Source organism: Hyperolius riggenbachi, chromosome 10, assembly GCF_040937935.1.
Source record: "Hyperolius riggenbachi isolate aHypRig1 chromosome 10, aHypRig1.pri, whole genome shotgun sequence".
NCBI lineage: Eukaryota > Metazoa > Chordata > Amphibia > Anura > Hyperoliidae > Hyperolius > Hyperolius riggenbachi.
The window spans coordinates 103,911,344-103,939,231 of record NC_090655.1 but is presented as its reverse complement, the minus strand read 5'-3'; the positions used below and the strand labels follow the sequence as shown (position 1 = coordinate 103,939,231).

General features: G+C 43.9%; 1 protein-coding gene across 5 annotated transcripts in view; it reads right to left on the bottom strand.

Moving 5' to 3' along the window:
• The window catches only part of SLF2 (SMC5-SMC6 complex localization factor 2), an 87,725-nt gene that overhangs the window by 20,574 nt on the left and 39,263 nt on the right, over nucleotides 1-27,888 (bottom strand). For all 5 annotated transcript variants that reach the window (XM_068255207.1, XM_068255208.1, XM_068255206.1 and 2 more), the window contains 8 exons: nucleotides 26,745-26,847; nucleotides 23,621-23,696; nucleotides 23,381-23,516; nucleotides 14,973-15,063; nucleotides 10,451-10,627; nucleotides 10,261-10,358; nucleotides 6,342-6,429; nucleotides 6,117-6,227 (listed from right to left, as the gene is read on the bottom strand). In XM_068255207.1, the coding sequence (XP_068111308.1) occupies nucleotides 6,117-6,227; nucleotides 6,342-6,429; nucleotides 10,261-10,358; nucleotides 10,451-10,627; nucleotides 14,973-15,063; nucleotides 23,381-23,516; nucleotides 23,621-23,696; nucleotides 26,745-26,847 (880 nt within the window). The remainder of the gene's footprint in view (nucleotides 1-6,116; nucleotides 6,228-6,341; nucleotides 6,430-10,260; nucleotides 10,359-10,450; nucleotides 10,628-14,972; nucleotides 15,064-23,380; nucleotides 23,517-23,620; nucleotides 23,697-26,744; nucleotides 26,848-27,888) is intronic.

The following is a 27,888-nucleotide window of genomic DNA, read 5'->3' as shown; positions in this document are numbered from 1 at the left end:
TAAACACATCAAAGAAAGGCAAGATGATCTGGAAAATCGCAATCGGCGATCAAACATCCGTATCGTGGGCCTTCCCGAGAAGCTTGAGGGGGACCACCCTGTGGAGTTTATTGAAGAACTACTTACAAACCTTTTTGGGCGCGAAACTTTTTCCGCTGTCTTTGTTGTGGAACGCGCACACCGAGTCTCTCCGAAAGTACCCCCTCCGGGTGCTCCACCCCGCACCTTTATCCTTAAGTTCCTTAACTATCGGGACAGGGATGCTCTACTGCAGGCCGCCCGCATCAAAGGAGACGTCACTTACCAAAATGCGCGCCTCTCCTTCTATCCTGATTATTCGCTTGAGGTCCAGAAACAGAGAGCGCACTTCATCGGAGTCAAGAAGCGCCTCCGTGATGCGGCCGTCCCATACTCCATGCTGTACCCGGCGAAACTCCGCGTTATCTCAGAGGGCCGCACTCACTTTTTCACCAGCCCTGCAGATGCCTCCAAGTGGCTAGATGAAAATCTTCCCGCTACCAGCAGGCGTAACTCTCCTAGTCGTGAAGACTCCTGAGAAGTTCCTAAATAATTTTTTTTTTTTTCTCTTTCTGCAATTTACTCCAATCTACACTACAGGTACTGTATAACTTGTTTTGCGAAAGCAGTGCTAGAGCTCCTATGTGACGATGGCTACATTAGCACTCGCCCATGAAAGACTCTGCTTGTCCCCACCTTAGTATTCGCCCGCGATGCTGCAATTTGTCATCACCCCCTCCCTTCTCACTATGCTATGTGTCTGGGCTGTATCTACGGTGTTTCAAGTCATGCGCCATGTTTTGCACGACCTTTCCCATCGAACTAGCGACTTTTGCAGCACCTTTATTTGCCTGTGTACTTTTGGAAAAGCTACTTTCACTTAGCTTCCAGGAGGTTGTTGTTCAGCTATGTGCACTCTCATACACGCATGCAGACAACTATGCTAACTCTCCACACTGATTCTAGTTACCGAATCCTATACTTGCTATCTACTTAGTATACGTGTGTATATGCTACATATGACTTGCCCCCTCCTTTTCTCTTTCCCCCCTCTCCCCTATCCCTTTCCCCTCTGGTTTCAATTATATGTTAACTATATGTACTGGGTCCAAATCGCTGATATTAGTCAGCGGTGTTCTGGCTTCTGTGTATACTGCTGGGTGGCGGGCCACGGTCACTACAATTCCATAAAACCCATATGTAAACCCTACATGCTCTGGCTCCCATAGCAAGATCCCCCTATGTCCAATAATTGTCATCACCACGCACCCTGTTCTCAATATAGTTTGGATGTGGCCGGCTGCCTGGGATGCGCAGAATCCGTACACCAGTTTTGCAGGTTGCACAATCTAAATATGTATAGAACCTTTAACTAAATGTGCCCGAGCGGTACGTTATCGAGCTACCCCTACACCTTAGTGGTGAATCCGCACTAACTGTGCTCTGTAAGTCTCTTTTTGTTCCCCTGGTTTCCCCCAAGTAGATGTGAATAACACTTTGGTGCACACATCTATTAACTACAATGGTGTTTATGTTGTTCTGGGTAAAAGTTCTGCTCGCTTTTGTAGCGGAACTGGGTGGGTTGGGTATTGGGTGTTTTAAGTTACAGTTTAAAGGCTTTATTGGTATAACTTATACACAATGCTTGATTGGTGTATCGCTGGAAGGTAGCTCTATGGTAAATGTATACTTTCTTAATATACTCTCCTTAAATTTAAATGGCGTCCCCACTTAAAATTATCTGCTGGAACGTTAGAGGTCTAAACGACAAAGTGAAACGTTCCACCACACTAAATTTTCTAAAGGGTTATAAACCTGATATAGTGTCCCTATCAGAAACTCATTTAACAGGTGGTAAGTTATTGGCTCTTCGTAGAAACTGGATTGGTTGGATGTACCACGCTCCCTATTCCCAGTACTCACGTGGGGTCTCCCTATTGATCAACAAAACTTTACAATTCAACCCACTTTTGGTAATAGCAGACACCATGGGCAGATATATATTTGTCCACTGTGAAGTAGCGGGCTTCCCTCTCCTAATACTAGCATTTTACATCCCGCCCCCCTACTCCTCTGCCCCGCTTAAGGAAGGCATTAAATTTATGTTACGCTTCCCAAACATCCCTTCGATTTGGTTGGGCGACTTCAACAACGTTTGTAACCCATTTTTTGATAGATATCCGCCGCAATTAAACAAACCCACTAACTTCTCAAATTTTATGGCACAGCTCCAACTGATTGACACATGGAGGCATGTTTACCCAGACACACAGGTATTCACCTGCACCTCTGGTACCCACAACACGATGTCTCGCATAGACCTCATCTTTACCTCTTCACATCTCCTCACACAGATTACGGACATTGTAACTCTCCCTAGACTCCTTTCAGACCATTCCCCTCTCCTCCTAACACTAAACTGGGGCCTTACTCCCCCTTTTAAATTCTGGAAATTTAATCCCTTCTGGTTAGAACTCATGAAAGCCGAAGACACCCTCCCCAAGCAAATTGAAGAGTTCTTCTTCAATCACAGAGAGGTGGAAAATAGGATGCTGGTTTGGGACACATTTAAGGCATACCTTAGAGGAGCCCTAATCAATGCAGTCGCAAAGCACAAGGGAGATACCAAAAACAGAGAACATGCACTTGCTGAAAAGATTAAAATTGCAGAGACCCAATATTTAAATAATCGTACAGAGGAGGCCGAGCAGCTTTGGAAGAAAACCCAATTAGAGCACCGCGAGATACTTGAAGAGGTAACCCTTAGCAAGCTCTTCTTTAATAAGCAACTGCAATATGAGCAAGGTGAGAAGGCGGGTACCTTGTTAGCGCACCTAGCTAAACCCTACACCTCTCCCCCAACCATAGCGAAAATAATGAATTCACAGGGGCAGATAGTCACTAAACCCCATGAAATCAACTCAGTGTTTCATGCATACTATGCTGACCTATACACTAGCAAAACGTTTGCTACACAAATAGACTCAGAAATCTACCTTTCCGAACTATCCTTGCCCCGTTTAACTGACTCTCAACGCTCCCAGTTAGAACAACCCATCTCCTTAGAAGAAATAGACTGCGCTATAGCAAGTTTTCCCAACAAAAAAGCGCCCGGCCTGGACGGTCTCCCTGCCGAAATATATAAAAAATACACGGATGAGCTGGCGCCTTCACTACTGGAAGTCTTCCAGCAGGCATTTGACCTTCAGGAACTCCCGCAGACAATGCGTGAGGCCCTGGTGGTGGTGCTACCCAAACCTGGCAAGGACCCTCTCCTCTGTGAGTCATATCGCCCAATCTCGCTACTTACTGCTGACGTTAAAATCTTAGCCAAAATACTTGCCATGCGTCTAAACACAGTTATCCTGTCCTTGGTACATGGGGACCAAACTGGTTTCATGCCAGGTAAAAACACCGCTATCAACATCAGGCGACTATTTTCCAATATACAATGCAATCACATAAATAAGGGTCAAAGAGTTATCGCCTCCCTAGATATGGCTAAGGCCTTTGACTCCGTGGAATGGCCCTTTTTATCCGCGGTCCTTGCCAGGTTTGGTTTTGGGGAAAATTTTTGTAAGTGGGTTAAAATTCTATATACAAACCCAACTGCACGCATATGCACAAACGCTTGGATATCAGATGCTTTTGTATTGGAACGTGGGACTAGGCAGGGCTGCCCTTTATCCCCTCTACTATACGCCCTAGTAGCAGAACCCTTGGCACACAGGCTTAGAATGCACCCTGATGTGATAGGCTTTCAAACTCAATGTACGGAAGATAAAGTCAGCATGTACGCGGACGACACAATTTTATACTTAGCAGATAGCGGTGCCTCTCTCTCCTCTGCACTAGAAATCATTGATGAGGCAAGCTATTATTCTGGCCTGTGTGTCAATAGATCTAAATCAGTATTAATGCTATTGGACACTCACCCCAACTCCTCCCCTCAAACTCACCTTCCTCTACAAACCGTAGAATCGTTTAAATATTTGGGCGTACAAGTAAATAGGGACCCTAAAAAATATCTTGCTCACAAAATCTATGGTCTAATCCCCCTTGTGCAGTCGCGATGTAAGGCCTGGTCTAAACTCCCCCTCTCTGTGATTGGTCGAACGAACCTAATTAAGATGGTACTGCTCCCAAAAATCTTATATATGCTACATCATTCACCCATATACATCCCACAGAGGTTCTTTAAACGCCTCAGGTCGGTGTTGCTCGCCTTCATCTGGAACAATGGCAGAGCCAAATTGCGTTGCTCCCTTCTACAAAACCCAAATGATCTGGGTGGGATATCTCTCCCGTCATTTCACAAATATTATCTAGCATCCCAACTACAACATATGGCTGCTTGGTTTGTGGTCCCCCATGCAGTTAATGCAGAGACGCTGAGCTATAACCCAGACCCCCATAAGGAAAGCCTGGTAATGGATATCCTAACGTCCTCATTTTCCAGGGAGAGACAGGGCAACACTATCCTGAGCCAAGCTAACGGAGTGTGGAAGTGTATACGCAAAGAATACAATCTTGAAGGATATGACTACCACACTCCCCTGTGGAACAACCCCTCCATGACAGAATTTCTTACTATACCGGATCCCAGATTCTGGATTAACAAAGGAATCATATTCCTAGGCCAGATCCTAATTAATGGTCAACTGCTTACCTTTGATTTAATGAAATCCAAATTCAAAGTCCCCCACAGACAGCAATTCAGATATATGCAGCTGCAGCATGCCTTCACGTGTCAATTCCAGCAATCCCCTCTCAGAACCTATACCCTCCCCATAATGGACATAATTTCAAAAGGGCCTAGCCCCCACCTTATAGGAACCCTATACAAAGAACTAATCAGTAATAAAGCTTTGGAGCGTACGGCTCCATCTAGACAAAGATGGGAGGCAATTGGCATTGAGATCACGGACGAAGACTGGGATGACGCCTTGATGGCAGTGAAAAAATCCACACCCTGTATACGTGACCGTGCTACACAGCTATATATCCTGCATCAAACATACCTCACACCAGCTAAGCTGCATAAATTCAATCCGTCCACGTCGGACACGTGTCCAAAGTGCTATTCTGCCTCTCCATCTTTTCTTCATTTAATTTGGAGTTGCCCACTCCTAACAAACTACTGGGCACAGGTCACAAAATTTCTTCATGACAAAATGGGTTGCCCTGTCCCGCTGGATCCTATACTGTGCTTACTGGGAGTCATACAAGATGAGGGTCTGGACCCTTCTTTAAAGACCCTCATGACTGAATCGCTGTTTATGGCTAGACAGGAGGTGGCGTGTAGATGGCTTTCGCCCGCGCCCCCTCTGGTCGCCAACTGGATTAAAAGAGTAAACAACTCCCTACCATACAAGAAACTTATTTATATCCACAGAGGCAGGGCTCCTAGGTTCCACCAAATTTGGGATAAATGGAAAAATTGATGTACCCTCATTCTCCCCCCCCGTATAACTACCTCACTGATACGTTGATACTCACTGATATCACTGCACAAGTACTTTGAACCTCTGCGTTATTTTACAACACCCATCAAGCACAAGCCTAATCGTCATGCCCTTACGGAACGCCTTCCAGTGTACACGGTTCTCCCCAAATACTGTATATGCTATACTGTTACCAGTAGTTAATCCCTCTGTGACACTTCTACATGTTGTGTTATTCTGTTAGTAGGTCAATTTGCAATGTTTAAACACATGACACTTCAGATCCACTCATATGTACATGTTATGCTACACCGCTGTATTACCTCCTTTGTATTCAATAAAGCCTTGTTTTGTTTAAAAAAAAAAAAAAAAAAAAAAAAAAAAAAAAAAAAAAAAGTGTTGCTAGATGGGGATATAAAAAAGATACATATCTGGGGCTTCCTCCAGCCCACTCCAGGCTTATCGCTCCCACGCCGTCCTCCTCCACCTCGTTTGCCCGCAACGGGGCCCAGTAAAATCGGCCAGTCGGCGCAATGTATGTTAACATTTGGCGGACACATTGATCCTTGTTTCTGTGGAGAGATACAGTATATCCCACATACTTATTTCCTAAACCTCATCTTCCATTAACCTGACAGGGTAACCATTAATTACCTCCTGATCCAAATCAAGGGCAGGTTTTGCTTCATTTTCTGGCAGTTGCTGCATTTTCTTCAGCAGTAATGACGGCTTCATTTGGGACATACACTTGCTCAGCAGCCTCATCTGTAATAATAATAATAATAATAATAAATTGTATTAGGCCAAATGAGACATCTCTCAACAGTAAATTGTGAGGTAACTAAACTGTGCAACTATGAAGAGCAATTCGGTACCCACCTGTTGTCCATAGTCCAGAGGAATTGTTTCACAGTCTCCATTCAGGATATTAGATATAAAAATGAGGCTGACGTGCCGTCTTACATCTCTAGAGTGAAAGGAAAATAAATGGTGAGAAATAACCCTTTCAGTATCTATTGGCTGCTCCATGACTTGGTTTAATGCATTGTATTGTCAAGTGAATGGGAAAATCAGAATCAACCTCTTCGAGTCAGGAGATGTACTAGCCATAAAACACTGCACCATTGTGTAGCAATATGGCTCTTTTTCGCAGTATCTTGACAAAGAACTTCCCCATACACAAACATTTCTAATAAAAACATCAAGAATGGACAGACTCTTAGGACATGTTGGTAATAGTAGCAGTGTGGTGTGGCACACGTTGCCCCACAACTAACATTGGTGTAAGTGGTGAAGTGGATCTATGAGATGTGAAACTGGGTGGTAATCTGCATCACGGCACATGTGAACAGACCCTTCGAGAATCAATTCTCCATTAAATCTATTGCATTGGCTCCCTATGAAGCAGTACACATTGGCTATCATTCATAAAGCGTTCCCGCATGCGGAAATGCTAAGAACAGCCGACTTTACTGAGCACTGAGCAAAATTTGTATTCATAAAGGCTGTTTTCGCATGCGAAGCGGACTTTTCCGAGCAGAGCGATAAATCACCGCATTATGCGGTGATTCTATGCAGAAATGTAACAAAATGTAAATTCATAAAAACTAACGCAGGCGGTATGCGGACGGGGATTACCGCTCCCCTGGATGTAATGATAAGCATGCGGAGTACATGCAAGTGAATGGGACAGACCTCCCAAGCAGCAGCAGAGAGAACACCGCACGGAGGGACTGGGCTAGCTTCTCCTGTTTCCGCATGCCTACCGACAGCCTACAGCGGGATATCTCCGCACTCCTATCGCAACAGGCAACATTTTTATGAATGACCACCCAGAAGGCTGAAATACCCACAGCGGTGTTTCCCCGCACGGATTTATTTTACAGCACTTTCATTAATGATAGCCATTGTATCAGTTTTTGTTTGTTTACTGTATATACTTGTCACAGGAGTCCTAGTGGCTGACCGCACTTAGCCTTCTAAACGGTGCCAGCGCACGGATCGTGCGAACTCTGGTCGCAGTCAATGCGCAGGAACCGTTAAGAATTAGCCGCAGACAACTCAGAAGGGAGCCTGTGAGACACGGGTAATTACAACGTCACCCACTGGTTCAGAGTAAACTGCCACCACCGCGGTTACCATGGGACCGTGGAGCCCACTAACTGACTGACTAGTCCTGCGAATAAAACGGTTAAACACACGGTATTCTGTCTAGCCAACAACAAACAAACAGTAGCGTATCTTCAGAGACCCGGGATCAGTTCTGTGTGTGCTGATAAGCAGGGTAGCGGACAGTGAATGACTTGGAGAAAGTCGTTTATTCACGCAATATAAATAATTAATATATACAGACAATTATTAAAATCACAATTATTAAGACAGTAATAGCCAGTATAAAAAATAAAAGAAGGGAGAAAAATACTTAGTTCCTGGAAAGATGTCCTTTTTGTGGGAAAATCAGAAAGTTCAAGCAAAACGGTTCAATCAAAGTTCAGCAGAATTCTTTGTTCCAGGTTACGGAAGATGGCCAATCAAGATGGCCGCCAGCACATGTTCCTTTGTTTCAGAGCTTCATTCAAAGTTCAGCAAAATGGCCACCAGCCCTATGTCCTCTGAGCTGGCAGCAGGATTTTCTCATATGGATGGAATGGGAGGACCCCTTTCCCAGGCAGCTTATTCACTTTTAATGGAGCTGAGATCAGAGGCGGGCTTCCAGAGTCGGCCCCCAGGCCGGACTATGGTAATCACATCTGGGCAGGGGCTTTAGCAACCTCATAATCATGACATGTTCCCTAGGCAGACCTGCGCGGCCGGCACACAAATAATAATTACATATTCTCGATCCCCAGAACCTACCGATTAATATGATATCAAACTTGGGCATGTTTGCATGCCCGGTTAAAAAACGGTGGAATTCCCAGAGTTCTGATTCTGCCAGTGGCCCCAATTTAATATCAAAATACTCACAAGATCCGGACCAGCAGAATGATATAACTTCCACAGCTCTCCGATGTATGGTACTTCTAAAACATGCATAAAGATCATAACTCTATGTTTCCCTATCCTGGCTGAATAGTTCCGCTAAGTCTGCCCCCTGCTGGGATTAGCTTCCTTGGCTTTGAAAAGACTCCTGGTTTGTTAATTAACATCTGAGTGTTACCCCTCTGGCTTCATTAGCAAGTCAAAAGAGCCATCCAGCCTTTAGGATGGTGCTCTCTCTCTCTCTGCTAAGAAAAGGACTTCAGCTGCCCCTACACACTCAACCCAGATTGTATCGATTTGAAGCGCAATCGATGCAGGGAATCGAGTGCGATCGCTTTTTCTTCACGGGCGGTTCCAAGACGCGCCTGCGGCCCCGCAACCGTCCGTGACAATACTCAACTATAAGTTTAGAAATTTAGGTCTGACTTGTCACCTGTTTTAGGAAAGCAAACTTTTGTTTTTCTTAACATCTTAGTAAGTCTGTATGCATGTTGGATTATTATGGCTCTGTACAAATTAACAAGCTGACACATCATTGCATTCCAGCGGTTCTGGAGGTGTGTTTAGCTTCTAAGGGTACAATGGTTAATTTGCATATTTTTAGCAGTGTTGCTCTGGGAGACATCTCAAGCTCACTCCAACCTGAATTATCGCAAATTCTTTTTGTTTTAGGAAAGCAAACTTTTGTTTTTCTTAACATCTTAGTAAGGGGGCTTTTAGGACCATTGTAGTCCCTTACACACTCCAATGAGTTCTGGGTCACCATGAGCTTGCTGGTTAGTCTGTACCCCTTGTTAAAGTAAATCATAGGAGGTGACTTAAACTTGGGTCAGACCTAAATTTATGACGTGTAGTCCTTTAAAATGCAGGTTCTACAGTGACAATTTGCACTAATAAACCCCTATTAGTGTGTCTTCTTGTCAGCGTTGTTGGTGCCCAAAGCATCTGACGGTTTCAGTGCAGGCAGAACAGCATAGCAGGTACCTTCATGTTCTGCTATATAGGGGTCTGCTTAAACAGTATTGTTAACTCAAACTGGTCATTTTTAGGCATCTAATTTGAGCACTGTTCTCGTTAACAGCACTGCTGCCACTCGTTTACGGCAGGATATACATGTCAGGGTTTGGTGAAGGGGAGAATGTGTTCCCCAAGCCAATCAAAGTGCCTGGAATGAATGAATTTGACCAAAATCTGGACCCATGTTCATCGATAATAATGAAAGTAAGACGTAAAGTAACAAAAAAAGATTGAACACTTCCTGGTAACCCAGGATAGTGTTTGCAGTGCCATCTAGTGGCCAAAAAGTGAAATCAAAATAAAAAAATAAAGTATTTCAATGTAATAGTTATTAATACCTTATTACAGTGTGCGGAGTAAATGGGTGACCAGTCTTTTCAGGATTAACCTTATAGTTTTCCTGTCCCGCGCATCGATCAATGGTTTTAGTAGGGTGGGATAGCTGGGTTGGTTTGGGAGCTCGTATTGACATGCAGCATGACTTTTGTAATCTTTCACACTTGCAGAGCATTTGTACAATTTTTCAGGAGACATTTTTTAACTCCCAGCCCATGCCTAACTATGTAAATGGGAAAAACGGACCACTCTGCTGTAAGTGGCAATAACTTTATATTTTTTTAGTGGCAGTCAGCACTAGGGTTGGAAAACCACTCCCAGAGAAAGGTCCATTAATTAACTATTTACTGCAAGGCAGATGGGCCGCCAATTGTGGAGGAGGGATATGCATATTTATCAGGGAGTGGCTTTACCAGTAACATTTTTAGAGTTAAATTTGTGCATTATAACAGAAGAAACTTACCTTCCCCGAGGATCAAATGTAGGAACGAGCTGTAGGACCTTAATGAAGTTATGATGGTGATCGGAAAGCTCACTCATTGCATACCATAGTTCCCGCATCTAAGATATAAACAAGCAGAGAAGAAATGACAACTATGCAGAAACAGAGCTCCATTGAGAGGGGCAGGCTTCAGTTTGTGCTATGTACTCACAATATTTCCCCAATCCTTGATGTTCTGAAGAAGACTTGCGACGAGGCAATGAAGATCCATGACAGGAAGGTCCTTCAGGTCTTTCTCCAGGTGTATTTTTAAAAGCATTACCAAAAGTGCCAAATTTTCACAGTCATGGAAAGTTTCTCTATAGATTGCAGTGCAGAAGTTCAGGAACTGTAGGTAGATAAAACATAAGCTGAAGACTAACTGATAAGTGTAATACAGAGGCTATTATATTGGTATACATCATAAGAAAAGTCATTTACTGGGCTGCTGTGCTGAAATATTGCACTAATGCCTGGCACACATCATGCAACTTCCCGTCAGATTTGGGATCAAATAGATAATTTCTGATAGGTCCGATCTGATTTCCGATTGATTATGTATAGAAGTGACTGGAAAATTGATCAGAATAACGATCAGAAATCACATAGGAACTGTCGGAAATTGTCTATTTCACCTATCTATCCGAAGGGAAATTGCATGGTATGCACCAGCCATTAGTGTTGTCTGAGTTGCACACCTGCAACAAGCATGCAGCTACAGGCATCAGACAGGTTTATAAACAAGATAAGTTTATAAAGTGGCTGTTTATTGCTGATTTATATGTCACAGCTTAGTATCTTGCCCCATATCACATTTATGGTAGGCTGATATTCTATTGTGAATTAAAGCACCGCGACATTGTACACTGTTGCTCCCATGACAGCTGCTTTTTCTGGTCACATGATGTTTGAAATCTCATGTGACCTAACAGACCAATGAGAGCGCAGGTGCACATAACACCCTCTTCTCTCTCTCTCTATGCATTCTCAGTGAGAAATGGCCAGGGAATTATCAAGGGAGGGGGGACTGTGTTCACTTGCCTCCACAAGCTTCTTTGCAGGCCTTTATATATGAATCGGGCTCTGTAAAGCTACTGTATATACTCGCATATAAGCCTAATTTTTCAGCACAAAACATGAGATGAAAAGTTACCCCCTCGGCTTATATGCAAGTCAGTGGAGCAGAACAGATAATGAAGCAGGTTTTGTTACTGGCAGAGGAGCATAAGGATCGTGCACTAGTGATCCTGCTCTTGCCAGCTGGCTTCTTGCTGTGTCTGTGCCCTCCATCCCCTGCAACATGGTGTGCAGAGTGCACTGCTCAAGACTTCTTGTGGAGCGGAGCATGCAAGCAATGTGTCAGAGGTGCAATGATTGGGGATTCTTCCTGTGTGTCAGTCTCATATCTATGACCCCATCTAGTGGCATCTTGAGACACAGCTTTATAATCCTTGGGGCACATCTGGCTATGGGGAGGGGGCTGACTTGTACTGGGGGCACACCTGGCTACTGTGGAGTGGGCTATACTGGGAAGGGGGCTTATACGCGAGTCAATCACTTTTTCTTGGTTTCTGAGGGTAAAGTGGGTACCTCGGCTTATACGTGGGTCGGCTTATATGCGAGTATATACGGTATTCTTGCAAGGACATGCAAAGCAGCAGAAAATATTTTATTTCTGACAAGTTTGGAAAAGATTCAGAACCTCCTTTGGGTTTTTACTGGTCTCCACACTCTTGTCTAGGACAGTTTACCTACAGTAAGTAAGTAAAACTATATAAGAGAAAAGGATATCCCGCTACACGTAGGGTTGATTGAAAGTCCAATGTTTATTGTGACAAACAGATTATAGCAATAATTCGTAAATATTTGTCTGTCTTGCGCTCAGCCACCAATCTTCATGCTGTTCTGTCCAAGTGCTGTGATTTTGCGGCTCGACGGCCTCCCATCCTTGGTTCTGGTCTTGCTCCAAGTCTTTTTCGATGGAAGGAAGGTTATACTCCTACCTGGCTTGCCACAAAGGGATCCTTCAGGTGTGGTTACATCAAAGGTAGGTACGGTCCTGTGCATGACCAGACGCAGGACATTGTTTCTCTGACCAACGGCAGGATTTTTAACATGAAACACCTTGTAAACTGCCAGACTAACAATGTTTATATGATTACATGCACTGTTTGCAATATGCAATAAATTGGCTGCACTACTCGTCCTTTACACAATCATATTTCCAAGCACTACAATGGCCCCAAGAGTCCTTTTCAGTAGTGCAAACATTACCAATCTTTCCAGTGTGTACAGACATTTTCTGCAGGTCCATAGTGGTGATATGATTTAATTTAGATTTCAAGGGGTGGAAAGGAAAATAAGGCCAGTTAGAGGGGGTGATCCATATAGAATTTTTCTCAAACGTGATGCTTTCTGGATCTTGCTATTAGGTACCCATGTACCTCTGGGGTTAAATAGGAGAAGGGGCCTGAGCCTCGTTTACAATAAATCCATATACCTTTTATTTTATGCCTCCCTTTTACTCCCCCTCCCCCCCCCGACTGATTTATAGCATTGTTTTATACATTATATATTACTGTTCCTTCATGGAGTGTACTCATAACTAGAGTGCTCTTTCTGCATATTTATTGTACAGAGACACTCCTTTTAATCTTATTCATAGGACGTCATTTTATATGTTTGTATTCATTTGTATCCATTTGTAAGCTGTATCACTTTAAGACAGGTGAGACCCCCCTTTCATGGCGGATCTCATCTATCTATATAAATGGTCAGTGTGCACTTATATGTAAGCTATGATTAAAGGGGCACTATGGCGAAAAATTATGTTTTATAGCCACTGTACTATGCCTAGCTGTTTGTAGAGCATAGTAGCTTACATGTAGTGAGGCACAGGGGCTTTTTTTTAAACACTGACATCACCTTGTATACATTTGCAGTCACGTCGGCAGAAGTACCTTTCCGACGCCACTTAGCCTGTTCCATGTAGTTGTAGGGAGGCATCTTTCCCTGTTGCTGTTACTGACGTTACAGTTTTCCCCTCTCTGCAGCGCTGGAAGGTTTGTTCTAAATTTCAACTGCATGATCGTGCAGTTATACTGATCCCCCATGCGCCGTAAAGAGTAGTAGCTGATGTGCTGTGCAGGGAGTAAAACGCACCCTCCCTCTTATGTGGGACGCAACTGCATGTGAGGAGGACTGTGGAGGAACGCATCATCATTACTGATGACGCTGCCCGGCAAGGACCCCTGTAGCGAAGCTGGCATTGAAACGGACACCTAATGTTGTCAGTTTCTATGGCTACCAGGCTTCGCTCTGTGAAGTGCGCAGACAGAGCGGCGGCGGCTTGCAGAGCAGACACAAGTGCTGTAGCTGTGTCCTGCTAATTGTACAGTAGTTGTGATTTTTGTTTTTTGTGGTGAATTTTTTTTTTTATAACCAATCGTTTTTTGTGCAAAGCTAATTGCAGGTAGTTATTCATTAACTACCTGCAATTAGCTTTACACAAAAAACTATTGGTTATAAAAAAAAAATTCACCACAAAAAACAAAAATCACAACTACTGTACAATTAGCAGGACACAGCTACAGCACTTGTGTCTGCTCTGCAAGCCACCACCGCTCTGTCTGCGCACTTCACAGAGCGAAGCCTGGTAGCCATAGAAACGGACAACATTAGGTGTCCGTTTCAATGCCAGCTTCGCTACAGGGGTCCTTGCCGGGCAGCGTCATCAGTAATGATGATGCGTTCCTCCACAGTCCTCCTCACATGCAGTTGCGTCCCACGTAAGAGGGAGGGTGCGTTCCACTCCCCGCACAGCACATCAGCTACTACTCTTTACGGCGCATGGGGGATCAGTATAACTGCACGATCATGCAGTTGAAATTTAGAACAAACCTTCCAGCGCTGCAGAGAGGGGAAAACTGTAACGTCAGTAACAGCAACAGGGAAAGATGCCTCCCTACAACTACATGGAACAGGCTAAGTGGCGTCGGAAAGGTACTTCTGCCGACGTGACTGCAAATGTTTACAAGGTGATGTCAGTGTTTAAAAAAAAAAGCCCCTGTGCCTCACTACATGTAAGCTACTATGCTCTACAAACAGCTAGGCATAGTACAGTGGCTATAAAACATAATTTTTCGCCATAGTGCCCCTTTAAGGAGCCATGTTTGCTCCGATACGCATTCGCTTTTTTTTCTGTGTTACCATAGATGTCACAATAAAAATTGAACTTTCAATCGACCCTACGGTGTAGCAGGATATCCTTTTGTCTACTAACAGTTGGTTGCAGATTCCCTGCTCCTGTATGGATAGTCGTTTGTATGGTGGTTGTATAGGGTCCCCTTTTCCATGTTTACACAATATAGGAGGAAACCAGTAAAAAATTAAAACTTGTTTTGAGAGCTGATCAGTACGCATCGAGTCATATGCATGCTTGGGGAGCCAAACAGGAGGATGCAGGAAAGCTGCTGGGAGCTGCAGGAAGTGTAGAAGATGGCGCCCAGTGGTTTGGTAAGTCGCTTTTGCTTCTGGGGGAGGATAGTGTTATTTTAGGGGTGGTTGGTTGACTTTTGAAGCTACTGGCAAAAACACATTTCCGGCATGAGGCAATCCCCGCCTGTGCCAGATATTAGGGATTCTATATGTAACGTCAAACAGATCACTAACTTAAATCCCATCAAATGACTTACCTTAATGACATGAGCTATATTAAATTCTGGAACATGAGAAAACAATGGTTGTGCACAAGCGGTCCCAGACACAGAAGATTGAATGGCAGATCTGTTAGTGTAACAGAATTAAATGGTCAGCTCAAGTTTACAAAAGGGACATGCTTAGCAATAATCTGTAATATTATCAATATTAGCAATATTATCCAAGGACTTAAACTGGCCATCACTTGAAGAAGACAGTACCTAGGAAGAGACAATACAAATCTAACTCTATAACACCACCCTCACAAGCTCTATATGGAGAGGCATTTCTAAACCATACTTTGCACTGATGAAGGTCAAAACAGCATGAAACAGCTGCTTGCGAGTTGGATTATATGATTTAAATAAATAGCTATAGGTGTGCTGCAAGCCAGTAGATCTGCCTTAAAAGGCACAAAGACATATTCCATGCACTGTGCTTAAATAATGTATTTTGGATGTAACTTCTTGTTATGGCCAGAACCCGAAGTCTGGCCACTTCGGGGTCTGGCTGGTCAGCGATCTGTGATAGCACCAGTTAGTCTTACCGGTAACGGTGTTTCTGTTCAGCAGCTGGGACACCCTCTGGAGGATTGGTCCCCGCCCAATCCTGGGGAAACACAAGAAACAAGTATAAAAAGCTCCCGCCCGCCCTCCCTTCAGCCTGCGCTCCAAGATCTCGCAGATCAAATCACTGAGGTGGAAAGGGAGTACCCAGATTCTTTTTTTATCATACTAGGGGATTTCAACAGTGCTAATCTTTCCAAAGAACTCCCCAAATACAGGCAACACGTCACAAGCGCAACTAGAGAAGGTAAGACACTTGATCACTGTTACACTACGACTAAGGACTCGTATCACTCTGTCAGCAGGGCAGCTTTGGGGAACTCTGATCATGCTGTTATACAGCTTATCCCAACATACATCCAAAGACTAAAAAACTGCCAAACCTGTAGTGACCACAGTTAAGAAATGGACTAGTGAAGCTGTAGAAAAACTGCAGAGCTGCTTTGATTTAACTGACTGGAATTTATTTGAAGAATCCTCCAGTGACCTAAATGAATACACTGACGCTGTGACATCATATATTACCTTTTGTGAAGAGTCCTGCATCCCCACAAAAAAGTGCACCAGGTACAATAACGATAAACCCTGGTTCACATCACATCTTAGAAAGCTGCGCCTCGATAAAGAAAGGGCATATCGTACAGGCGATAAAGTCCTCTACAAAGCTGCGAAATACAAACTGCAGAGAGCCATTATCCGCCCCAAAAAAATATTATTCTCAAAAACTTGAGGAAAATGTTTCTAACGCCGACTCATCCACAATATGGAAATCTCTACATGAAATTACCAGCTACAGGAAGAAATCTCCTCCCCCCTCACTACATAACCTGCAGCTTGCAGATGAACTGAATACATTTTATTGCAGGTTTGACACTACCAACAGAAGCCAAACACAACAAGTCAATTTGCATCTCTGCCACAGGCAAACTGAACACTCTTCCTGCCAGCCAACGTCTCCACCCCCTGCGGTGCCTCAGCAACTACGCAACACAGGAGGCCAGACACAATCTATTGACCTGTCCCCAGATGTGTATGCTCTAACAATATGCCAATCAGATGTAAATGGACTCTTTAAAAAACAAAACACCAGGAAAGCAATGGGACCAGACGTTGTGTCTGCGAAACGCTTGAATCTCTGTGCCGACCAATTAGCGCCTGTATTTACAGACATATTCAAAGCATCTCTAGAACTCTCAATTGTTCCTGCCTGTTTTAAAAGCGCAACTATTGTACCAATTCAAAAAAAAAAAAACCTACTTGTTTAAATGATTACAGGCCTGTTGCCCTGACATCACTGGTCATGAAAGCATTTGAAAAACTGATAATGACTTATCTGAAATCCATCACAGATCCCCTGCTGGACTCTTTGCAATTTGCCTACAGGCCTAACAGATCCGCAGACGATGCCGTGAACATGTGTATGCATTATGTACTACAGCATTTAGATATCCCAGGAACCTACACCAGGATTTTATTTATAGATTTCAGCTCTGCATTTAATACCATAATTCCATCACTGCTGCACAGCAAGCTCTCCCAGCTACACATACCTGAATCCCTCTGCAAATGGATAACCGACTTCTTAACCGACAGAAGACAGCGTGTTAGACTTGGTAAACTCACATCAAGCTCTCTGACAGTCAGTACTGGTGCACCCAAGGGCTGTGTGCTTTCCCCACTGCTGTACTCACTTTACACCAATGACTGCATCTCCACAGATCCATCTGTTAAGGTTCTGAAGTTTGCAGACAACACAACAGTTGTTGGTCTCATTCAAAATGGGGATGAGTCTGCATACAGGCATGTGGTGGGACAGCTTTCCTCCTGGTGCAGCAGCAACAACTTGGAACTAAATGCTCTCAAAACCATGGAGATGATAATAGACTTTAGGAGATCTCCCCCCCAGCACCTCCCCTTAACCATAAATGGATCCACAATAACCCAAGTAGAGTCATTCAAGTTTCTTGGGTCCACGATCTCAAACGACTTAAAATGGGACAACAACACCGCCACTATTGTCAAGAAAGCACAACAGAGAATGTACCATCTGCGGCAGCTGAAAAAGTTTGGCCTACCTCAAAATCTAATGGTGCAGTTCTACACTGCAATCATCAAATCCACCTTTAACATCATCCATGACTGTATGGTTCAGCTCCTGCTCAGCATTACAAAAGGGGAGGCTGCAGCGCATCATCCGATCAGCGGAAAGGATAATTGGCTGTAGCTTACCTTCCCTGCAGGATCTTTACACTAGCAGGTGCAGAAAGAGAGCATCCAAAATTGCCTCTGACCCCTCTCACCCAGCTCACTCCCTCTACCAGCGCATGCCTTCAGGAGTAAGATTCCGGTCAATCGCTACCAAAACCTCTAGACACAGGAACAGTTTTTTTCCTCAAGCGGTAGCCATACTTAATGCTGAACCACGTTAGAGCTGCTAGGACTGAAAGTAATCAGCACAGAACTAAACATGAACAATTCTCACATTGCTTACTGCCACTATACTTATAATGTCCATAACTTGTAATATTCACACTGTTTGTCCTTGTATTGTTTTTGTTTGTGTTTGTTAAGCAACTGCCAAGACAAATTCCTTGTAGGTGCAAACTTACTTGGCGAAAATAAATTGATTCTGATTCTGATTCATCCCCAGTGTATATAAAGTAAAAAGCCCGAACACTAAGGGAAAAAAAGGAAGAGCGAAGCACCTCCAAGTGACCCACTATATATAAAGAGATAGGTACAAGGAAATGCGACAGAATAGGGTAGGGTAATAGACGGTGTTCCAGCTGCTGAACAGAAACACCGTTACCGGTAAGACTAACTGGTGCTTTCTCCTATTCATCAGCTGGGACACCCTCTGGAGGGATACACAAGTAAATACCCACCTAGGGAGGGACTACAGCCTGAAGCACTTTCCTGCCAAAGGACAAATCCTGCTGCGAAAGAACGTCCACCCTGTAATGTTTGACGAAAGTGGAAGAACTCGCCCAAGTTGCCGCTTGACATATTTGCTGGACTGTAGCACCCGCTCTCTCCGCCCATGACGTTGACATCGATCGAGTGGAATGTGCTCTTATGTTGGTTGGTGGAGTGGAGTCTGAAGTCTTATAAGCTAGAGAAATAGCCTCACATATCCACCTAGCAATAGTTTGTTTTGAAGCTTGTTGTCCCTTATTCTTCCCCATAAATAAAACAAATAAATGAGAAGATTTTCTAAACTCTCTAGTTCTAGCTAGATAGGATAGAAGGGCTCTCCTGACGTCTACACAATGAAACTCTTGTTCCTTAGAAACAGGAAGGATTGTCACAAAACGAGGGAAGTACAATGTTTTGGGATCTATGAAAATCACTAGATACCTTTGGTAGGTAATAAGGGTCAAGCCGTAAAATGATTTTGTCTGGGAAAATAGTCAAAAACGGGTCCTTTATAGACAAAGCCTGTAGATCGCCCAACCTCCTGGCTGAAGTAATGGCGACTAAAAAGGCCACTTTAAGTGTCAAAAGTTTTAGATCAATTTCTTCAATAGGTTCAAAGGGGGTACCGGACAGAACATTGAGAACTAGTGACAAATCCCACTGAGGGACCACTTTTTGTTTCAGAGGAGTTGATCTCTGAACTGCCCGAAAAAAAATGCTTGACCAATTTTTCCTGTGCCAAGGGTATGTCTAAGAGAACTGATAGGGCCGAGCACTGCACCTTCAACGTACTTAAAGCCAGATTTATTTCGAGGCCTTCTTGTAAGATATCAAGAACAGCCCCGATCTCAGTCTGAATCAGATTATGTGTAGAACACCAAGATGTGTAAACTTTCCAAACCTTTCTATAGATCTTGTGCGTAATCGGTTTCCTGCACTTTAATAAAGTGTCAATGGTTTTGTCTGAAACTCCTTTACTCCTTAAAATCATCCTTTCAGGATCCAGGCCGCCAGATTGAATAGTTCTGGCTTGGGATGAAAAAGCGGCCCCTGACGAAGAAGGTCTGGCCTGATTGGAAGATTCAGAGGAGTTTGAACTGACAAATGTAGTAGAGTGGAGAACCAGATTATTTTGGGCCACGCAGGAGCTATGAGTATGAGACTTACTTTCTCCCTCTGAAGTTTGTCCAAGACATGAGGAATCAATTTGAGGGGTGGATATGTGTACCCCAGATTGAACGTCCACGGGACAGACAGTGCATCCAACCCCAGAGAACTCGCATTTCTGTGAAGAGAAAAACATTGAGGAATCTTGGCATTGACTGGTGAAGCAAAAAGATCGATGTCTGGGACACCCAATTTTTCTGTGACCCAGAGAAAAACCTCCTGGTTAAATTCCCATTCGGCATGGTCAAATTCGTGGCGGCTCAAAAAGTCCGCCTCCAGATTGAGAGATCCTTTTACATGAACAGCCTCGATTGACAAAAGATTGGCTTCTGCTCAAACAAAAATTTCCATCGACAGAAGAGAAAGACTCAGAGATCTGGAACCCCCCCCCCCCCCCCCGTTGAGATATGCTACCGTCGAAACATTGTCTGACAAAATCAGGACATGATTGAGTCAAATCAAGTCCTGAAACGCCAGAAGCGCCTCCTTCACTGCTGAAGGTCTCTGAAGTTGGAAGATTTTTGGGCAATCAACCTGGACCACCTCCCCTGGGAATGTTGGCCCATTGTTGTCGCCCCCCACCCCCAGGCGCTGGCGACCGTGTAAACTCTTATAGGGGATTCCTCTCTCCATACCCTGCCCTGTGTTAGATTGTGTGGTTGAAGCCACCAGTGAAAACTTCCTTTCACCTGCGCTGGAACATGAACCTGCGAGTCCAAAGACTCCTGGGTCTTGTCCCACACTTCCAATAACCAGTTTTGGAGAACTCGAGAGTGAAAATGTGCCCAAGTTACTGCTGAAATGGATGCTGTCATGAGACCTAAAATCCTCATAACTTCTCTTATTGACACTTCCTGGAGTAAAAGCAACTCTCTGACTTCCCTTTGTAATTTTTCTACTTTCCCTGGAGTCAAAAAAATCCTCTCCTGTATGGAATCTGTCACATACCCCAAAAACACAATCGACTGAGAGGGTACCAGACTTGATTTGGGGTAGTTTATGATCCATCCCATCCGAGAGAACCTGTATGACCATGTCCCTGTGGGCTCTGAGGTCCGTCTCTGTCCTGGAAAAAATAAGCAGATCGTCCAGGTATGGAATAATGCTTTTCTCAGTGGGACAGAAAATAAAGAAGTCTCCCCCCCACCGGCAACTCGTCATTTATTCCCTTTAGGGTCGGTTGGTTTCACAAGAGCAAATCCTCCGCGCCCTTTACCAGCTGGAAAGGACCATTTCCGCTGCTGGGCTGGTTGTTTGACCTGATTCTGTGCAGGCTTTTTGAACAACCCTGGTTTATTAGATTTAAATGATTTGCGTTTGTTAGGAAATTGCTTCCATCTTTCCACAAGACCTAGAGAGTACATTATGCAATTCTTTCCCAAATAATAAATTACCCTCAAAGGGAACTGCACATAGTCTGTTTTTAGAAGTCAAATCTCCATCCCAAGTCTTGAGCCAGAGAGCCCTTCACGCAGAATTAACTAAAGCGGTGGTACGTGCAGAAATGCGCACAAGCTCCACTGCTGCATCCGCTAAAAAGGCTACCGACTTCAAGACCACAAGCAGAGACCTAACATACATATTAAGATCAGAACCTGTTTTCACATGAGAAATTAAATTGTCCATCCAAACCCGTCAATTACGGGAAATGCAGGTGGCCGCTACTTCTGGTATAAACGCAAAAGAAGCGGATTCTTTAATAGAAGATCTATTTTCTTGTCCATTGCATCTTTCAATACCCCCGCGTCCTCAAAAGAGAGGTCCGCGTTTTTTGAATATTTGGATAAGGCTGCATCTAATTTTGGACATTTAGTAAACTCATCAATGTCAGAAGAAGAAAAAGGAAATGAACAATTTACGCTCCGGCTCCTGCCATTGTGACTTTATTATGTCCTTGATAGATTGATGGAAAGGAAACACTCTACCAGATTGTTGGGCCAAACCCGAATATACTTGGTCCTGAGCTGTAAGCTCTCTCTGAACCTCAGGGATCTGTTCCGTGGAATAAACTGCTTTCAGCAATTCATTTGTCTCCTCTGTACTAAAAAGGAATCTAGCCGCCTTTTTTAAATCGCTATCAGATTCCTCCTCTGAAGGAGCATTCTCCCCTTCTTTTATGTCCGAGACATCTTCTCTACCCTCCAATTCCTCCTCCTCCTCCCCTTCCTCCCCCAAGAGATCTACATTCAATGCATCCAGGGGCAACTGAACCTGAACCGAGTTGGAGACAGGGACAGAAATAGGGACAGAAGGATTTAAGGGAGGACCAACTGGTGCTGAAGAGGGACCTGGTACGGGACAGTCAGAAAAAAGAGATTCTTTAAATTTCCCTAGAGTCTCATCCATATCTTTCTTCACAGACCGCATTATATTTTTAAAAATGGAAGAGGATTCTGCAAAAATAACTGCATCAATACATGACTGACAAAGCGCTTTAGTATAGCTAGATGAAAGCTTAGCTAAACACTGACAGCATTTCTTTGATCTGGATCTACTACTAGAGGAAGAAGACCCAGACTCCACTCTAGCCTGTATAAACAAGAGAAGAGAAAAGACATACACAACCCAGTTAAAAAACCATATGCAATAAATCAACTGGGAGCATAACAGGGAGAACTCATCTCCCACTCACCACACCATCCGATTGCTGACTCTTAGTAGCAGATGCTGCAGCACTTGAGGAGGCAGTGGGAACAGTAGTGCCTTGACCCGCTGCTGCAGGAGCAGCAACAGCGGTGGCAGCACTCCGATTCTGTTCCTCCATCTTGCCGCCGCACGCACGCCCAATAGGCGCTTAAATCAGGAACCTCTCTGCACCTTCCGGTCTGCCTCCTCTGACGTCACCGGAAGTGACCTAAGCGCGCCGGCCAATAAGTTTAAGGCAGTGGCTCGCGCAGGAGGAAGGCGAAAGCTGAACAGCCCAATTCCACCCGTAGGCGTTCAGCAGTGATGACGGCAGCCTGCGTTACCAGGGACCCGGTGCTCTTGCGTCCTTCACCCCGCAAACTCCAGGTACTACCGCCGGACAAACACTCACCCTCTGGTGAGGATAAAAAATAACAAAATGGGAGCTGCATCTCCGTGTGTTCACCGGGCGGAAACACAAATAAAACTGGGGATGAAGGGAGGGCGGGAGCTTTTTATACTTGTTTCTTGTGTTTCCCCAGGATTGGGCAGGGACCAATCCTCCAGAGGGTGTCCCAGCTGATGAATGGGAGAAAAGATTATAAATATGTGCCAATGTCTACATCCACATATACTGTTAATATGTATAAAAAAAAACCTTAAGGGGCTGTGATGAAAGTAGGCCACCTCTCCAATAGCAACTACTAGGCCTTGTTTGTTTCTAGATGTCTCGTAAAAGTAGTGTGTCTTATACTCCAAATAATACATATTCGGACCAGTGTCATGTATGTAAAGCAGTCCCTTGTCCTCCTTCCTCGTGTGTCCTCTGTCCCTGTGCGCTCCAGTGTTCGGTGTCTCTGTGTCCTCTGTTCCTTGTCCCCTTGCTCTCTGTTCCCCAGTGTCCACCTACAGTCACGCTGCTCCGATCAATAGGAAGTAGCCGCACAGCTTTTAGGAGCCACCTACCGCCAATTACTGCACCAGACCACCAATCACGGCCGCTCACTACTCCCTGTCTTAAATAGAGCCAATGGTCTTGAGGGCGGGACCATGCTCCATCATTGGGGCCAATCACTGCACTCCCTGCCACTTATGGTCTTATAGTCCGAAAAATACGGTAAGGCACTTACACCAAATCAGCTGCAGTGAAGGAAGGCTGAATAAGTGGAAAAGGAAAAAGACTGCTAAAGTGAACTCCCATGTTAACAAACACAGTTGCTATATCCAGCAAAGTTGGAGTCCAGGGGGTTTCTTCTAGATTTGTAACTAGTAGAAAGAGGGGGGAAAAAAAAAAAAAAAAAAGATTTTTTTAAAATTTACTTCAACTGTTAAGACAACTGCCAAAACAATAAGAACTGCTAAATACTTACGATGGTTGCATGTTATTTCTATCAAGGTGTTAAGAAGTTTCATTGATATTGTATAAGACGGATGAACAGAAACCATCTGTAAGAAAATATTTTATATAAAAAAAAAATACAGTATGTTAAAATGATATATACATTTAAAGAGAAACACCAATGACATATAGTAGCTTGTAGTAAATAATTCAGGATATGCACTGCACGCATGCTGCAAAGCCACAGCCTTATTCGCTTAGCAGCGCCATGCACTGCTGTAGGGATTCAGATGTGCGCTGCGGGAAGCTGCAACATACCGCACAGAATCACACCGCAGTGCAATTCGGGCAGCAAGCTGTAGCAGGAATAGGAAGCATTTCCCACCCGAAATGCCTGCAGGGAAACACTGCAGATATGGGCCAGTTACAGCCTTAAAGGAAACAGGCCCCAAATGTCCTGTTGTGCAAGTATAGTTATGCTTTAATGCGCACCTAAAATGATATGATCATATAAACATAGATACATATAGTACTTGTCCTGCTAAGAAATTGTCTAAAGTTGCTTGATGTTTTCCTGTCCAAAACTAAAGCGCCTATCCATGCAAATAAGCTTGTTGAGCAGAGTGTCAATGCAGCCTGGTTTTCAGAAAAGTAAATAGAAGGCACATCATCTTTACCTGGCTGAGGAAAGGCTGCTGATAGAAGTAGTGGCTGTTTTCAGCACTGAAATGCTGTTTGTTTAGCAAATAAAAGACATCAGATTGTCATGGCTGCAGTTTACACCACGTTCCAAATGATATTTTCTCTGATTTTCCAAAATAGTAGATGCAAATAACAGTCAGCATCATTTTGAGTCATCAGCCATTAGTGCACGATTCAAATGTTACTGAACAAACATCCTAATGATAACAGTAGGTTTGTCAAAACCAGCTGTGCCCAACCTAAGGCCCGTGGGCCATTTGCAGCCCACGAAGCCAACTTTTGTGGCCCGCGGAAGTGTCCTGAGGAGGAGTATCGGGGACTGTGTCATACTATGTCATAGGTTTACACAGTAGTCACGTTCTCCGCAGTAGCGCTGTGATAGTAAGAGACCCTCGTCCATTGGTTGCTGCAGGAACCACCCTACAATAGGAATCAGCCTTATTCTTATTGGAGGGAGGTTCCTGCAGCAACCATTGGGCAAGAGTCTATCACAGCACTACTGCAAAGAACCAGAGAAACCTATAACGCAATCCCCGATCCTCCTCCTCAGCAAGAATTCTTGCTTTGGCTCTCCTCACGTGCTCCAGCTCTCCTTTCCCAGATGATTTGCCACTGCTCCGCCTCTCATCTCAGGGGACAGTGCGACATTACACCCTACCAGCCGGTCAAGCTACTAGGCCTTTCCTTTTCCAACACCATGTTAACTGTTACTAGAAAAATGTTAAAGCGTTTTATTTCAATTTTGTATGTATGTGTTCCGGTCCGCAAAATTTATCTTAACATGAAGTGCGGCCCTCGGGCAAAAAAAGGTTGGGCACCACTGGTCAAAACTAAAAAAAACAACTAAAAAATGCACTGTTTCAAATTATAATGGACAACAGAGTTTCAAAGCTTTCTGTTGGTAGGCTCTGATTGCTGCTGCCTTGTTTATTTTTATTTAAATAAATTTTGCTATTTTTACTTTTTTGTTAATCCCCTCCCTCCCCCCACCAGCCAATCAAAGCGATCGGCTCTTATAGGCATCAGCCTACAAGAGCCGATCGCTCCCTGTGCCTCCCAAGGGGACAGCCGAGTGACACGGCGGTCCCCAGTACAGCACTGCCGTAGAACGCAGCGCTGTACAATGTAAATACAGTAGACGGCTTAACAGTATCCTAAAGGCGATCGCCGCTGGGAGACTGATGACTGAGCGGAGCTCCGTCATTCAAGCAGGGATGCGTGTGCATCGGCACACGTGATCCCCTTCAAACCACGCCACCAGGACTTAACGCCAATTGGCGTTGCGTGGTCCTGGGGGAGCCACCGCGTTCACGCCAACTGGCGAGAGGCGGTCTTTAGGTAGTTAAAGGACACCCGTGGTGAAAATAAACTAATGAAATAAACAATTGGACCTATCCTCCTTCTCCTAAAACTGACTTTTTAAGATATTCCACAGTTTTATTTTATATTTAAATCTACTTTTTAAGTTGTTACTGTTTTATTGTTTTTGCTAGATGACACACTCATTGAACTATGCCAGAGCTAAAATCTATGAACTATTGGCCCTTTTTATCTCTTTCCTGCTCTCACAAGCCATTTTCTGTTAGGAAAGTGGTTTATAGTTGTAATTTCTTAACAGTTAATGGCACACTGAAGTCTGACCCAGTCCTGACTCAGACAGGAACTGCCACTTACATACCTGATGTTTAACTCTTTCAGGCAGAGAAAGAAAAAAAAGGAACACAGCAAAGTTATTTGTGTGCTAGGCACTGTACATACCCATGTCTATCTAATTTCACATGTCACCTCGGGTATCCTTTAAGTTTTCGTGAAATAAAAAGGTTTTCACACCTTGTCCAAGGCATTCAACAAATTTCACACTTTTCGGCAGCAAAGACATCATTTTTCTTTCTCATATTGCTTGAAAATGGTGGTCTGCCTAATAATGTGGAACACCTTTCTTTTTTTAGTAGTTTTTTCTTTAAATCGGGGTCACCTGGCAAACTAGTTATCAGAGGTGTCCAAGATTGATTTAAGTGATCAAAAGATCCTTGAGACACAATGCCATCCACAAGTTTAATTCAAAAACTAAATATTTAAATCTTTATGAGACTTAAATAAAAATGGGAAAATAATTTGGAACGCAGTGTAGAATTAAATCTTAAAATGAAGCCTTTATTTACGATAAATGCGGCACACGCAATTATCTCATCACTTTCTCATAAAATGTATTTTAACCTCAGGATTAAAGCACACTTGAATTGAGGTAACTTATTTTTTTTAAATTAGGTAGTTGGAATCTGAGGCTTCCAGAATCCAACAGTATGTGAGATATGTGGGGGTAAAGGACAGTTTTGTACCAATTTGTTTTTGAACTTGATGGACAGAAATATTTTTTTGGAGCCAAACTATGTTACAAATGTCTGAACTGCCCCCGATGAAGCCCGGCTCCAGGCATGAATAATGTTTCTTACCTGAAACATCCACTTCATTAATATCTCTGGGCATTTCTTGAACTGATACAAAGTAGTCACAAACCCTTCTGTGGCCAACATAAGCTGATTTTCTGGACTGCAGCTGCAAAAAAAAAATGTGCATTTAAAATTATTTAAAAACAATAAGTCAGGTAACTTTTCGCATTTCCTATGGTTACTTAAATCTCATGTAACTTCTTAAATTTCATCAACTTCTGGTCTGATTGATGGGAATAGGACGATTATTCCTGACCTGTCTGATGTGTTTCTGACTGATAAAGGGATCGATTTTGCTAAGTTATAATTGGAAAATTGACCCCATTATTGATGGGGAGCAGTTTGGACATGTGCACACTATACAACTTCCTATCATATAGTCAGTAGATTGGACAGGAAATTGCATTGTGTGTTCCTAGCATTAAGACTTTCTCCCAACATCCCCAAAAGATAAATCCCTCTTTGACATTTGTTCAGAGAGACACTTATCCGTGTTGCACATATATGACTTCCGCCCATAAATTGCTGCCACTCGCACAGTTGCAACCCCCAGGGCTTCTCCCCAGGGCCCTATGCGGATTATCAGCACAGCGAAGCGCTAAGACATTCACCTCTACAAGTGGTGTGCTCCTTTCCTCTGAGCTCCTGTCATCTCCCGGTGGCCATAGTGATCCACCGCCATTTACGCACTCACGTAATCCTGCGGGGGTCACTACAGGCAGTGGGAGAGGACGGTGGCAGAGAAGGGAGCGTGCCAGTTGGGGAGTCAAGTGTCAGAACGCTTCACTGTGCTACTGCTCATTTTAAACTGTATGGAGCACACCTTCATCTCGCATAGATACCACTGGGCCCAGCCCCTGATAAGGTATCAAAAAAAATGACATCCTGCTCGATCACTAATGTTGGTGGATTTCTTCTTCAATCAAAATTACAATTGGCCGACATGTTGGGGCAACAATTTTTTGGCAGTCGATCACAGTAATTGATATTGCCGAGGAACAGCTCAGTAGCTCTAGTGCAGGGGTGTCAAACTCAAATACAAAGTGGCTTGAAATTAAACACTGGGACCAAGCTGCAAGTCGACCTTAAATATCTAGTGTCCAACTCTCTCCTTTATAAAGTTCCCTGGTATCTAATGCCCCCCCCT